The sequence below is a fragment of the Taudactylus pleione genome, unplaced genomic scaffold, assembly GCF_031769625.1.
Source record: "Taudactylus pleione unplaced genomic scaffold, aTauple2 ptg000395l, whole genome shotgun sequence".
Lineage (NCBI taxonomy): Eukaryota > Metazoa > Chordata > Amphibia > Anura > Myobatrachidae > Taudactylus > Taudactylus pleione.
The window spans coordinates 1,881,094-1,896,970 of NW_028284796.1; the positions used below are offsets into that span (position 1 = coordinate 1,881,094).

Below are 15,877 nucleotides of genomic sequence, written 5' to 3' on the forward strand. Positions count from 1 at the left end.
TTTCATGGAGGAGGGCCCTGATTCGGAGGAGGGCCCTGATTCAGAGCAAGCGCTCTGGTCAGAGCGTTCGGCTCTGAATCAGGCCCAGAGTACCCAGAAGAAAACCCACGCAAGCACAGGGTAGGGTCGTGGTGGGAATCGAACCCATGACCTCAGTGCTGTGAGGCAGTAATGCTAACCATTACACCTGCATTAACATCTGTATTGCTGGAAGCAAAGACAAAAGGCACTGGAAAAAATGGAAGGTGCACCTTCAGAAATCCTAGATGTAGGGCCTTATCCAGAGCCGCCTGAAGAAAAAGAATGGAAATACAGAAATAAGCAGGAGGAAAGAACACCATGACACACAGGCCTGCCAGATGTGATTACAAAGCTGAGCTTAGAGCATGGTTGGAATAACCTTCTCTGGAATACATTTTGCTCTCAAAATCATGGTCTGAACTCGCTATCAAACGTAATCGAGACAAGACTGGTTGGACAAATGGTCCTTATCGAAGTAGATTTGGGTGAAGTAAAAGAGGTCACAGGGTGTCTATTAAAAGTTCTAAAAGAACGTAGTACCACGCCCAAAGTGGTCAATCTGGAGCCACCAGAATTACTGTTGACTGCTCTTGTTCGATGCGTATGAAAACTAGAAGGAGCAGCGGAAAAGGGGGAAACCGATAAATCAAGCGAAAAGGCCACAGTAAAGATAAAGCACCTGCTGCCAGAACTATGGGGTCCCTTGTTCTTGAACAATAAAGAGAAACCTTGTGGTTGAGACGAGATGACATAAGATTGCCTTTCCCCATTTCACTACCAGAGCCTGGAAAACATCCGTGTGTAGTGACCACTCACCGGAATGAAGATCCTCACTACTGAGGTAATATGCATCCCATATGTCCATCCCCAGAATGAACATGGTTGAATTGACTGCGACGTGCTTTTCTGCCTACCAGAAAATGTGAGCCGTCATTTGCCATGCCAATGGACTCTTCGTGCCCCCTTGGTGATTAATATACGCCACCACCGTGGCATTGTCTGATTGGATCTTTACGGGGAGTATCCGCATAAGCGGTTGCGCTGCCAATAGAGCCTTGAGGATAGTCATGAGTTCAAGGATATTTATGGATAGCATCGCTTTCAGTTGAGACCAGAGAAACTAAGACTGGAGGACCACAGCGCCCCAGCCTCTTAGACTGGCGTCCGTGGTTACCAACAGCCATTTCCAAATGGTGACTGGGTGACCCCGCCCCGAGACTCGTCCCACTTGGAGAGCAGGTCAAATTGAAGATCCCAGGAGTAAAACCTGCATAGAACGAGGAGAGAAGTTTCCCCAGGAGGTACATGCACAGATGGACTGAAATCATCAGTTTCTTGAGAACCAGTCATATTAACAACTAGAGAGCCAAGATTTTGTCCAGAGGAAGATCGATCCTCTGTAAGGATAGATTTAATTTTTTAAAATTTACAATCCAGTCATAAGAGATCAGCTCTTCATGGGTTAGCTGTACATGAGAGAGGAGCATCTCTGAGAAGGGGGCCTTTATCAAGAGATCATCGAAGCAGGATAGAGGACCAGAAACCCTGGTCATAAGCACTATGGTGGTGAATGAGATCATCCCTGCTCGGCTCCCTGGAAAGAAGGACGAGCTGCGTAAAGCACTGCAATAACCTAGGCCAAAGATTCTTCGAAGACTGGCTCTGCTGTTTCAGTGGGGGCCCCTACATGTGCGTGATTGAACGCTGGTCCTTTGCCTAGCATGCTGTAAATGGGGCATCTGACCCCAACTTGGTACAAGGAATTTTGGCCCGGCATCTGGTATAAGCCTTAAAACCTCCTACACGCATTCGCCTTCTCAGATATAAGTTGACGGAAGACAGAGGGGACATCTGCATCTGCTCCAAGGGTATATGAAGACGACATAGGAAAGAGGAAAATATCCCCAGACAAGGCACTCAAATACTCACAGATGTAGAGAGAAGACTACCGCAGCTTATAGACCTTCTACATACTACTTACAGAGACCGTGACATGGAGGGAGCAGGAAGACTATTACCACCCACAGTCCCCCTTAAGCCTGCTCCATGCATCCCACTGCAAAAGCAACTAAGGAGATACCAGTAGAAGTACATAAAATAAAGTAATTTTCGAAAGAAAAATTAAACACTATTGGCAGACATTAAAGGGAGCACCTATCTCCAGTAGGCAGTTCGTGAAACAGTTTGCAGAAGGTCAGAGGAGTATAGAGGGGGAAGGGCTACAACATTTGGAGACAAATTCAGAAGTTGCCAAGCTGCAGTCAGGTCCTCTATATCCCAGGGTTTCAAATATCTCCCACACTCATGCAAAAGAAGCTAAATATCCTCACACATACCAATTTACAAAAAACTATTAATGGAGAAATACAGAGTTTAAAAGGCAGCAATTTTTGTGGCACTGTGAGACAGACTTATAGGTAAAGAGAGAGAAAATCTGTACCTGAACATTGGGTTGTTGATTTCTCTGCTCATGATCATAGCTTCAAACATTGGCCCTTCACGCACCACAAATTCGATCATGCGATGTATCAGAGCGAGTAAATTCCTACAACGACAGCACAGTTAAAGAAAAATGTATTCACACCCTACCTACTAGTTGCACTCCACCTAATTTCTATACTGGTTACTAGCGACACTGCAATTCTACATCAAAATGAAGGATATGAGTGTGTGTAAATGCAGTGGTGAACAGGCTGTGTAGTGCAAGTTAGACCAGTGAGGTTTTACAGCAGCTAAAGGATCAGTCCCACTGAAGCATGGAAAACAGTATAACCTCTTGGCTATCACAGAAAAGTTATATCATGGCTTAAAGTGAAGTTTCTAACTATAGGGTCATAGAACACAAATGTTTGAGGCAACTATATATTTTGTATGTGAAAATACCATGCTAAATGGATACCATGAAACCAAGAGTGTTTAATTAGAAGTACTATTGCTCACTTTTCAAAAGAACGTTTTATATTAAAGTATCCCATGAAAGATGGAGAAGAAACGCATAAGCAAAATCCTTCTGTCACTATTCAAGATACTGTTGGGATCGGAGGTCTCAATAACCCTTTATTGCTCCTTAGTGGTTTTATGTACAATGCCAATTAATACTACTCTAATACTGGCTCTGAACAAGGCCAAAAAATGCATCACTCAAAACCAAAATGGAATATAAAAAAAAAAAAAAAAATGCACTCAAGTTCTTCAGTGACAGAAGGATATTAGCTTCCATACATATAACAATTATTTATTTATTGTTTCCATTTACAGGCTAAGACCCACAGATGAGAGTTTTCAACAGAAAAGAAGGGGATTAACTAAGATTCCCGATTAAGTGTCAAAAACAAACAGTAAACAGAAATAGGGCTATCAAAGCATATTATAAAGGAATGTATGCCTACTTAAAATAAAATATTATATATGTATATATCCAAAAAAAAAAAGAGCAATTACCAACTATGAATAAAGGAGCACATATACAGCACATTGGTGCATACTTTAATCTGGTAAATTTCCAGTGGAGCACCAATACAGAAAACAAGAGGCCATTTTATGCTTTGACTTTTTTCTTCCACACTAACTTATATGCTTCCCTACAGATCTGCATCATGGTCTAACTCACGTTATCTCTTTAAAGGGAAATTACATTTGCAAGGGGAAAAATAGTGTAGTACAAATGGATAAGTCTCAAGAGTGCTATAAATTACAATTATAATAGTGGAAGCTAAGTTTTGGCCAAAAGTTATGTCAAATGCTTTAATTATAACAACAACCACATTTATTGGAGTCGATCGTACCAATGTCTGGTCAAAATACTTTCCCAATCCTTCCCTGGATGTTTTCCTGGTCCCCCGCTGCCGCAGACAGTTCAGCTGTGGTGTTGCTCACCAAGGCCAATGTCAAAGGTCAATGGGAATTTGAGTGATTAATTTAAGTGAGGTTGTATTTTTCATCTTGAAGAGAAGACTGCACTTCACTGAGCAAGAGTGTATATGTGCCACTCTGACCTAGTTTTGACCAACTGTGGCCTAACATTACATTAGGTTTTCCAAGAACACATCAAGCTACAGTCTATAATTTACATATGGAGATTAGTTGAAGTACTATAAGGAAAAATGCATATAACAGAGTTTAAAACATTAGCGCAAAAAAGTAAAGGGATGTAGAAATAATATTTAAAAAATCCTAAAATGAAGAATTACTAGAACTGAAGCCTGAAGAACATATTCGATGCAAACTTGCTTTAATTATAACTGTATTCAAGAAACGCTTAATCCCCATAAAAGTAACCAACAGCTAGTTAGCACTAGTTAAAACATGTACTGCGCAGAGTAGTAATAACTGACGGCCAAAAATAAACTGTTGCTCAGTGAAGTACCAATCGCCCTCCTCAAGACCACCAACCAATGATTGTAATTCTGAGGGGATATTTTCTAAAGTCAAATGAGTAATAATAAAGAAAAAAAAATGTACCTTTCTGTTGGGATAACCACTTTGACTATGGCTTGCGACAGAGTCTGTATATGAAGTCACATCAGATAATAAACATAGAATATGTGAGTATTGTTAACAAGTAACAAGCAAAAAAATATACATATTCATTTAAACACTAAACATCTAGTACAATTTTTTGCAGGCACTTCTTCAAAGTCATACTATCATGATACAAAGAATGTGCCCACAAGGTGGGTGAAAGCTGGAACGCCCTGACATTACACACATTAAGGCAGCAAATAGGTACTACACTGGAAACTGAAAAGGGAATGACATTACAAATACTACTATGGGGCAACAGTCTCTGCTCCAATGTATTTTTGGACAACTGTCATGTCTAACATGCTTGTGGGGACCTTCACCTCAGCAGTGATGGGCAAAAAAAAAGATCACAGCTAGAAACACATACAGAGCTTGGCTAAAACAGGATTGCTTTGGGGCAAAGAAAACATGGCTTCACGGACAGTGATGGCCAAGGTAAATGTGTTAGATTAGCAGCAAGAGCGCATGTATTACAGCTGGAACTAAACGGTTTCGTTAACACAGCTATATCCTTCCCTGAACTGTCTTTTTAAGAGAAAATATCAAATGGTTATTACTAGAATCATTAGTTAATAAGGGGAGTTTGTACTTACTGTTAAGTCCTTTACGCTGAGGAAACAGGTGGTGGAGCAGAGGAAAAGACCCTACCCTTACCCAAATAATTTTCACTGTGCCACCCACACTGATTTACAACACAATAAAAACAAGAGATATGGTAAGAACTTACCTTTGTTATCTCTGTTTCTACGAAGTCCATAGGGTCCACAGGGTTGACCTTGGGGTATAGGTTGGGAACCAAATCCGGGCACCACGCAGTTAAAGCTTTTAGCTCCCAGGATGCACTTGGGTCCACTCTCCCTATAACCCCACCCCCCAGCCAGAGGCACCTCAGTTTGTAAGTAGCCAAAGGCCGGAGGAGGAGAGAAAAAGAGAGAGAAAACTGGAACACTCTAGAACCATACTCACAGAAAAGGAGACGGGAAACCGGTGACCAGTAACACAGCCCATATGAAGCCAGGTGCGTCAGGGCGGGCGCCCTGTGGACCCTATGGACTTCGCAGAAACAGAGATAACAAAGGTAAGTTCTTACCATATCTCTTGTTTTCTACTTCAGGGTCCATAGGGGGTCCACAGGGTTGACCTTGGGGATGTCCCAAAGCAGTTCAACCAAGGGTGGGGACGCTCCTGTGCTGAGAGGAGAATCCGTCGCCAAAAAGGAAGCATCCTGAGAGGCAAAGGAAACCAATGCCTAGAACCTTAAAAAAAGGTTTGGACAGAAGACCACGTGGACACCTAGTAAGGCAAAACAGCCGAGGCGCCACAACGAGCCGCCCACGAGGGTTACATGACCCGAGAAAAAACAAGCCTCAACGACAGAAATGCCTACCTATGGGTAGGCCCCTGAGGAAGACATACGAGGCCATCCAGCCAACATTTCATTATAGGCCGGCCATCGTTTCCTGTGAAAACCAGAAACCGCAGACCACCAATAAGGAGTCCGATTACCATAAGGAACTTGAACGGATCATATAAAGCCAAAGAGGCCGGACCACAGTCAATGAGGCCACACCAGCCGAGAAGACTGGGGACTGAATGGCCGTACCATAAGTTCCAGAATAATATGGAACCTAAAAACCACTCTAAGAAGAAATACAGGGCGAGAGCAACTCACACCCTGACATGATGCCCTCCAGAAGAGGGAGCCACATGAGAACGCTCCCAATTCAGACACTCTCCTGGTTGATTTAAACACCATGAGAGAGCGAGAGCTTAAACAATAGACCATGTAATGGCTATCACAACCAGCAGTTCCATTAACTGTCCCCGGACGGAACAAAGAACCACTATTAACTCCCCAGGAGTCCCTAGGGAGGACAAGTGGAGGCATAATCCAGAAAACACTCCAAAGGATGAACTGGATACCAGAGCGGAGCAATTCCATATCTTAACCATACCGACAGTGTAGAGATCCGCACTGTCAGGAAGGCCAGGCCAAGGGTGAAACCCAAGCCAGCCGGAAGGAATGCCAGAATATCTGAAAATCCTGGACACCGGAGGATCGTATCGACAGGTACGATACCATAAGAATTATGTGTGCCACAGTCCGTGGCAGATCCCAGCAAAGTCTGGCCTATCTGCTCTAAACATCTCAATGAAGACAGAGCCAGGGAAGCCCTAGGACCACAGTAGGGGCGCAGTCAAAGACAAACGATCCAGGTCCAGGGAAAAACAAGGACCCTGAGACAACAGGTCCAGATAGTGAAGCAGTAGGAACGGAGTATCGATGAGGAGACTCCGAAAATCTCAGTACCAGTGATGTCTGGGACGAACTGGAGCCCCCAGAAGGAAAGCCCCTCCGTCTCGAATTAAACTTCCGAAGACCTCGAGGAAGAAGGGAGACCGGAGGACACAGGTACACAAAGTGGAAGGACCACTTCACTGACAAAGAGTCACTGAAGGTAGCTTCAGTACTCCTGGAGCTGGACTGTAACACCGGTAATGTGTGATCAAGTCAGAAGGCCATGAGGATCAATCCCCTCAGGGAGGCCCCCTCTGCTCACCAGGAGTTGAAACCTCTCTTGGAGAAGAGACTAGTCCCCGGGATGCACGTCGCAACAGCTGAGGAAGCCCGCTTCCCAATGGAGAGCTCCGGGAATAAACACTGCAGAGTTGGCCAGGAGAAGACCCTTGGACTATGCCAGAATGGATGACATACCTGACATTGCCACCCAACTACCAGTGTTGCCTAGATGGAAGTCACTGTTGTGACACTGTCGGACTGAACCTATTCAGGTTTACCGTGACATATGGGTTAGGCCAGAGTGAAGGTCCAAGACAGCCTAAAGTATCAACAAGTTAAGTGGCAGGACAGAAACGACAGACGTCCAACTGCCCCGAAACGAATGCGGACCAGACACTGTCTGTAGCAAAGAACACCCTGGACGAGATGGCCATAGCCACCCGGACAGAGACCAACTCGCCTCTGGAGAAAGTATCATCGTTCGAACATCGATCCGATGGGAAAAACTCGATCCATCTGGAGGGGAGTCAATTATGGCAAGGTCTGGAATGGAACTGAGCACATTCCACCCTACCAAAAGGTAGACACTCTGGTAGACCGCGCATCACAAAGAGTAATGACATATGTCGAATGCGTAGATATCCGCACACTCCAAGTTGAAGAGTGGAGATCTTGTCTTACGCCAGAAAAATTCTCAGAGTCTGAGAATCCAGCAGTGCTCCCAGATGAAGAAAACCCTGTGAGGGATGTAGGGAGGACTTTTTCTCCGTTGACTAACTATCTGTGCCGAGAAGAAGCCACGGTTATCCTGACCTGGCGGTAAAGTACCTTGGTGATCCTGCTAAAAGCAGGAGACCGTCCAGAGAAAGGAGCATTCGGATACCCTGAACAGGTGAACTGTCAGAAAATCCATAAGGCTGGTAAACCCCGGTGGAGTTGAGGACAGTCCCAAAAGGCAGAGCCCGAAACTTACAAGTGTTGCTGTGGCACAGCAAACCTGAACCCCTGCTGATGAGATGGCTCTGTACGTACCCGTAGGTACGTATCCTGAATACTCAGATATACCCTAAAATCCCCAGGTTCCAAACGTCGGATGATGGAGCATGGACGATTCCACCTGAGTCCAGGCACCGTTGGAATCTGATTCAGGGATTTGAGACAGAGTATAGGCAAATGAGGACCAGTCGGTCACCGCCCCAGAAAGAAAGTAGAACAACCAGTCCCTCACTGAGATAGTCAGGTTGGCCGAAATAGCTCTGCTTACCACAAAGACTGTATAGCTTTCTGGGATTGTAAGGCCCTGATCAGGTCTGAAGAAGGGCCCATGTAACAATGCCTGTGAGGAGGCTGCCTGAGCAATGAGAGTACCTCACTCTGGAAATTCCCCAGATGTAGACCTGTCCCGTCAGGCTGAGGGTATATCCTCAGGTGTAGAAACAGGGTCGTCCGGAAGTCCAGGACTGCTCGGTACTGGATATGGTGGCCCCCAGCCTAGGAAAAAACAGGCCTTTAGGCTGACCCTGAGGACAAAAAGACTTAACAGAGTTAGTCCGAATGTAGTGGGAGTAGCTAAAGACGGTATCTCCCCATTAGTGATACTGCCAATGATGCAACGATCTTGTCAAGGTCAGGACCAAACAAGATCTTCCCCATGGAAGGAGTGTGCACCTCTGCTTTCCCATAACGCAGCCATAGGGTACTGCGGCGGATACAGACGCCGCCGAAACCCTGAAAGTTAGAAGACCGGCATCCCATGAGGTAATCCCACATATGACCACTGCATATTTTATGTGAGCGGCAAAAGATATTTGAACCTCAGGACGTGTTGGAGGGGAAAAACGTCACAAAAGCATCACCATGCGATGGCCATGGTAGGACGGGCAACAGGCCCTGAAAACGAGTACATTGATTTCAGGCAAAGTTACCACCTACGGATCCGTAAAATCCGTCCAGGCCGGGATGGGAGGCGTATTAATGCCTGTAACCCGATGATTAACATACAAATCCATCCCAGAAGGGGATTTCCATTACTTGTGAGGACCCTCAGGGAATGGGAAACAGGAGGCCTTTGTGACTCCTCGTATCTGGCGACAGCCAGACTCCCGCTATGAGATCCACCCGCTGGGCAGAAAACGGGAGATGTATGATACGGGTGCAGGATCGACATTCTCTATATCCAGAATGAACCTGGCTACCAGCCCCAAAGCAGGGATAATAATACTTGAAATCGGCTCCCCCCATGTGAGAGGGAAAGAGCCGAATATACCATCCAGTTCACGGCAGAGCCACTGGTCAGTAACCACAGGGCATATATCACGCCAATTAGTATTTCTATAAAACAACATCCACCAGGGTGGCCGTTGTGGTAATCCCTGCAAGGGGAATGACAGACCGATGTGGTATCGGAGGTAATTCATGTACTGTGAAAAACCCCGGCGGGGAGCGACAGTCTGTTGCACAGGGGTAAATTGCAAGAAATTGCGAGATACCCCGAGTTCAAAAGGGCAGTATGGTGAAGTAACTCCAAGCGAGTGACGACAATGGGGCCCGCCCGGCGATCCTCAAAGGAGAGGATCCTGAGAAATAAACCGCCCTTTAAGGGGGTCGTGCAAGGGGCCCCGCACCAGATGGTGCCGCATACATAAACCTTTCTGAGTTAAAATCCTCCGCACTAATTCCTGCAGGCTATGACTTGCAGGATCGCAATAATGGGTGCAGTATCGTGTGCAATCTCCTGGTCAGATATATCTGACTATCTTGACGGAAATATTAAGCAGCGCCATACCGGTCCTGACTGACGCTAAGATTAGCTGCAGGGACCCATTATCAGCGTATGCAACTCACAGTTCCATCTAAAATATGGCAACGTGCAGCACGCAACAGTATGTGACAAACCTCACAGATATTAACAAATATATATATGTGAGGTCTCAGAACCACCCCAGGTACACCTGTATTAGGGCAGATAAAGAAAAGGGATAGATATACACTGACAGGTGAGAGAAAAAGCAGACAGTCAGCACTAGCAAAAGTCACATACAATGCAGACATATATATATATACATACATTTGCATGACATATAATATACTGCACAATGTCGCTACATTCAACTGCCCAGATTCAGTGTCTGGGAAGGCTATAGCGCTGTGTACACTCACCCAAATGGCCAGGTACGCAGGGGGACTGGGCTCACTGACATCCTAAGAGTTCTGCAGCACCACAGAGAGAAAATGGCCACTGGAGACCTCAGAAGAAGCGTGGCCCGCGGAGGAAGCAGCTCAGCGACGCCAGACTGTAGTATTGAAAGGCGCGCTGAGCTGAGGGGAGGAGCCGCTAGACAGGGAAGGCTTCCTCCCCTGGCTAGCAATTAACCCCCCGGGATGCCGGCTCCCGCTGCCGCTATAATCCCTGGTGGGCTAGTGGACACGCGGGGTATGCCTCCATGGAGGGGGAGCCCGCCGCCACCGCTAGCGCCTCCGGTCTGTCCCCAGAGACCGGAGGCATAAGGCTGCATATTCACACGTGGATCACCGCAAGCGGTGACCACGCGACTTACCTGTCCCCGTCGATCCGGCACCAGCCCAGGGATTCCTCCAGAGCCCGGCTAGTACAGACTCTGGGGTCCCGCTGCGATCCCCAGATCTGTACTGGCGTCGCAGCGCCGGTGGGGTGTAGGAGCGGCAGCTTAGACGTCCATTGGACAGTCTGATGCTGCCGCTCTGAAGAGTAGTAAAAAATAATAAAATAAAACTCTTTTAAGCTTAGGGGCTGCTAAGCAGCCCCCCTGCAGTAACGGTGACCCGACTCCGGCCGGGCACCAACTTAAACTGAGGTGCCTCTGGCTGGGGGGTGGGGTTACAGGGAGAGTGGACCCAAGTGCATCCTGGGAGCTAAAAGCTTTAACTGCGTGGTGCCCGGATTTGGTTCCCAACCTATACCCCAAGGTCAACCCTGTGGACCCCCTATGGACCCTGAAGTAGAAAAGCACATTTCATTAGATTGCTCTATGTCCTGCTAAAGCCTTGGTGTAAGGGATTAAGTGGCAATTATAAAAATCCTGCATTTAAGGAGTGCATTTTAAAGTGAGGAATCTTAAAACCAGAGACCACTTTAGCTTGGAAGGGGGTTCTGTAACATAACTCCATGGTTTTCATGGAAGATATTGTATGGAGAACAAAGGTTACAAAAAAACACATCTCAGAAACATGAGAGGTCATGTTCCAGGTGAGAAAAACAGAGGAACCGAAATAGAGGAGAAAGGAAGGATTGGCCGAACATGACACACTCCATGTACAAATAAATTTGGAAACAGCACAGATACCGATACACTGACAGGGAAAAAACGTGCAACTTATTAGGACTCATCCACAGTCAGACCTTTGGATGCAAAGAAGCAAATGAGACATATAGAACACTTCAGGTTGAAAAAAAACTGTGCTCTTAGTACTATGAAACCAAAAAAACAGACAATGAACCATGATAATGGGTCCAGCACGGCCCTACTTAAGAATCATGGCTTCAGCAGCCATGGTTAAAGATAATGGTCAGGTTCATCTGTATTAAATATATATATAAAAAAAAAAAGTGGCCGCAAATTGGCCACTTTTTATGTTGCATTAAGCAAAGAATCAAGAGAAGTAGATAAATTTAAAAACTAAAAGGTCATAGATGCTGATTGTGATTAAGTTACATCATCAACAGCTCTTTTTCTGGGCATCAAAATTCAGAATGAAGGGTCCATTAATTTGATGACTCAGGTACTCCAACTTCTCAGTTGTTCACCCTAGGAATGTAGGTTGCCGTGACAGGACAAAAAGCAGGATGCTTTCACGGCTTTTGAACTGTAAGTGCTTCATTGATATTTCAGATAAGCCTCTGCTGTGGCATTGTTTGTCTGGGCACTAATTACCTTGGCATTGAGCAATGTCCCGGGGCCAGCTTAATGCTTCAAGGAAATTGATCTGTAAAACGGATTGTGAAGGAGACCATCTACTCTACAGCATAGTGAAGGAAAATCATCCCGCAAGCCGGGACACTGACACTAGTGAGCAAGTGCTGTAATTTCTTTTTAACAAGGAGCATAGTGCCTGGTTTTGTAATTACTGAATAGAAATGCAAAAAGTTTAGAACTGGTTTGAAATTCAGTAAGATTTCTCTGAACATTTGTGGTAAAACCCACTAAAAAAAAAACAAAAAAAACAAACCAGATTCGAATATGAAATTCGGAGGTCCATAGGGACAAGATTTATGGCTCACGTTAATGTTCCATGTTTGTGTTAAAATTATTTAAAAAAAAAAAATTATATATATATAGAATTTTTTTTTTTTTTAAATAAATGAAACTGCAAATACCGTTTGCAGTTCTCAATAAAAGAAAAAGCCTGTCTCTCATTCCCCTCTGATCCCACGTATACTTAGCCTCTTCTGTTTGTTCTCTGACTGACTCAAGGAGGATATTTTACCATTCACTCTACAATATTTTTTCTCTTTCATGTCCCTTCTACCTAGTTACCTCTTACCCCTGTGACAAAAAAGCCTGTGTGTGTGTGTAAACCTTTGCCTTGTACATGTTGTAACTGCTATTGTCTGGTTTACCAAATAAAAATAAAGTATGAAAAAAAGAAAAACCCTGCAACAAAAAACAACCAATTTGAGCATCTGTAGTTCTGACTGTTAGGGGCCAAGAATAACACTGTTGTGAAAAAGGCTGAAACTCCTCACATCCCATGGGCATACTGAATTGTTTGGGTGACACACGTTTTACCTTCCTCTTTTGGGCAAAGAAATGACAATCAGACTCATCCAAAGAGTTTAACAGGGAAATAAGATGTCCTTTGGCAAGCAAGCAGGCTACAGTCAGCCCTTAACCTTTCCCAATAGTTCTTAGACAAACTTGAATTGGGTAACAAGCAGAGCAGTCTCTGGGACGGATGCCACTGAGATAACAAGAGATATGGTAAGAACTTACCTTTGTTATCTCTGTTTCTACGAAGTCCATAGGGTCCACAGGGTTGACCTTGGGGTATAGGTTGGGAACCAAATCCGGGCACCACGCAGTTAAAGCTTTTAGCTCCCAGGATGCACTTGGGTCCACTCTCCCTATAACCCCGCCCCCCAGCCAGAGGCACCTCAGATTGTAAGTAGCCAAAGGCCGGAGGAGGAGAGAAAAAGAGAGAGAAAACTGGAACACTCTAGAACCATACTCACAGAAAAGGAGACGGGAAGCCGGTGACCAGTAACACAGCCCATATGAAGCCAGGTGCGTCAGGGCGGGCGCCCTGTGGACCCTATGGACTTCGTAGAAACAGAGATAACAAAGGTAAGTTCTTACCATATCTCTTGTTTTCTACTTCAGGGTCCATAGGGGGTCCACAGGGTTGACCTTGGGGATGTCCCAAAGCAGTTCAACCAAGGGTGGGGACGCTCCTGTGCTGAGAGGAGAATCCGTCGCCAAAAAGGAAGCATCCTGAGAGGCAAAGGAAACCAATGCCTAGAACCTTAAAAAGGTATGGACAGAAGACCACGTGGACACCTAGTAAGGCAAAACAGCCGAGGCGCCACGACGAGCCGCCCACGAGGGTTACACGGCCCGAGAAAAAAACAAGCCTCAACGACAGAAATGCCCACCCATGGGTAGGCCCCTGAGGAAGACATACGAGGCCATCCAGTCAACATTTCATTATAGGCCGGCCATCGTTTCCTGTTAAAACCAGAAACCGCAGACCACCAATAAGGAGTCCGCTTACCATAAGGAACTTGAACGGATCACATAAAGCCAAAGAGGCCGGACCACAGTCCATGAGGCCACAACAGCCGAGAGGACTGGGAACTGAATGGCCATACCATAAGTTCCAGAATAATATGGAACCTAAAAACCACTTTAAGAAGAAACACAGGGCGAGAGCAACTCACACCCTGACATGATGCCCTCCAGAAGAGGGAGCCACATGAGAACGCTCCCCATTCAGACACTCTCCTGGTTGATTTAAACACCCTGAGAGAGAGAGAGAGAGAGAGCTTAAACAATAGACCATGTAATGGCTATCACAACCAGCGGTTCCATGGACTGTCCCCGGAGGGAACAAAGAACCACTACTAACTCCCCAGGAGTCCCTAGGGAGGATAAGTGGAGACATAATCCAGAAAACACTCCAAAGGATGAACTGGATACCAGAGCGGAGCAATTCCATATCTTAACCATACCGACAGTGTAGAGATCCGCACTGTCAGGAAGGCCAGGCCAAGGGTGAAACCCAAGCCAGCTGGAAGGAATGCCAGAATATCTGGAAATCCTGGACACCGGAGGATCGTATCGACAGGTACGATACCATAAGAATTATGTATGCCACAGTCCGTGGCAGATCCCAGCAAAGTCTGGCCTATCTGCTCTAAACATCTCAATGAAGACAGAGCCAGGGAAGCCCGAGGACCACAGTAGGGGCGCAGTTAAAGACAAGCGATCCAGATCCAGGGAAAAACAAGGACCCTGAGACAACAGGTCCAGATAGTGAAGCAGTAGGAACGGAGCATCGAGGAGGAGACTCCGAAAATCTTAGTACCAGTGATGTCTGGGACGACCTGGAGCCCCCAGAAGGAAAGCCCCTCCGTCTCGAATTAAACTTCCGAAGACCTCGAGGAAGAAGGGAGACCGGAGGACACAGGTACACAAAGTGGAAGGACCACTTCACTGACAAAGAGTCACTGAAGGTAGCTTCAGTACTCCTAGAGCTGGACTGTAACACCGGTAATGTGTGATCGAGTCAGAAGGCCATGGGGATCAATCCCCTCAGGGAGGCCCCCTCTGCTCACCAGGAGTTGAAACCTCTCTTGGAGAAGAGACTAGTCCCCGGGATGCACGCCGTGACGGCTGAGGAAGCCCGCTTCCCAATGGAGAGCTCCGGGAATAAACACCGCAGAGTTGGCCAGGAGAAGACCCTTGGACTATGTCAGAATGGGTGACATTCCTAACATTGCCACCCAACTACCAGTGTTGCCTAGATGGAAGCCACTGTTGTGACACTGTCGGACTGAACCTATTCAGGTTAACCGTGACAAATGGGTTAGGCCAGAGTGAAAGTCCAAGACAGCTTAAAGTATCAACAAGGTAAGTGGCAGGGCAGAAGCGACAGACGTCCAACTGCCCCGAAATGAATGCGGACCAGACACTGTCTTTAGCAAAGAACACCCTGGACGAGATGGCCATAGCCACCCGGACAGAGACCAACTCGCCTCCGTAGAAAGTATCATCGTTCGAACAGTGATCCGATGGAAAAAACTCGATCCATCTGGAGGGGAGTCAATTATGGCAAGGCCTGGAATGGAACTGAGCACATTCCACCCTACCAAAAGGTAGACACTCTGGTAGACCGCGCATCACAAAGAGTAATGACATATGTCGACTGCGTAGATATCCGCACCCTCGAAGTTGAAGAGTGGAGATCTTGTCTTACGCCAGAAAAATTCTCAGATTCTGAGAATCCAGCAGTGCTCCCAGATGAAGAAAACCCTGTGAGGGATGCAGGGAGGACTTTTCTGTGACGAGAAGAAGCCCCGGTTATCCTGACCTGGCGGTAAAGTACCTTGGTGATCCTGCTAAAAGTAGGAGACCGTCCAGAGAAAGGAGCATTCGGATACACTGAACAGGTGAACTGTCAGAAAATCCATAAAGCTGGTAAACCCCGGTGGAGTTGAGGACAGCCCCAAAAGGCAGAGCCCGAAACTTACAAGTGTTGCTGTGGCACAGCAAACCTGAACCCATGCTGATGAGAGGGCTCTGTATGTACCCGTAGGTACGTATCCTGAATACTCGG

The 15,877-nt window shown here is 46.2% G+C and overlaps 1 protein-coding gene across 2 annotated transcripts in view; it reads right to left on the bottom strand.

Moving 5' to 3' along the window:
* Positions 1–15,877, bottom strand: part of U2SURP (U2 snRNP associated SURP domain containing) — a 39,967-nt gene that overhangs the window by 19,697 nt on the left and 4,393 nt on the right. Inside the window, exons 2-3 of one of the 2 annotated variants that reach the window (XM_088446265.1) lie at positions 4,483–4,526; positions 2,462–2,566 (exon numbers count right to left, since the gene is read on the bottom strand). In XM_088446265.1, the coding sequence (XP_088302391.1) occupies positions 2,462–2,566; positions 4,483–4,526 (149 nt within the window). The remainder of the gene's footprint in view (positions 1–2,461; positions 2,567–4,482; positions 4,527–15,877) is intronic. The other variant, XM_088446266.1, reaches the window with a different exon arrangement.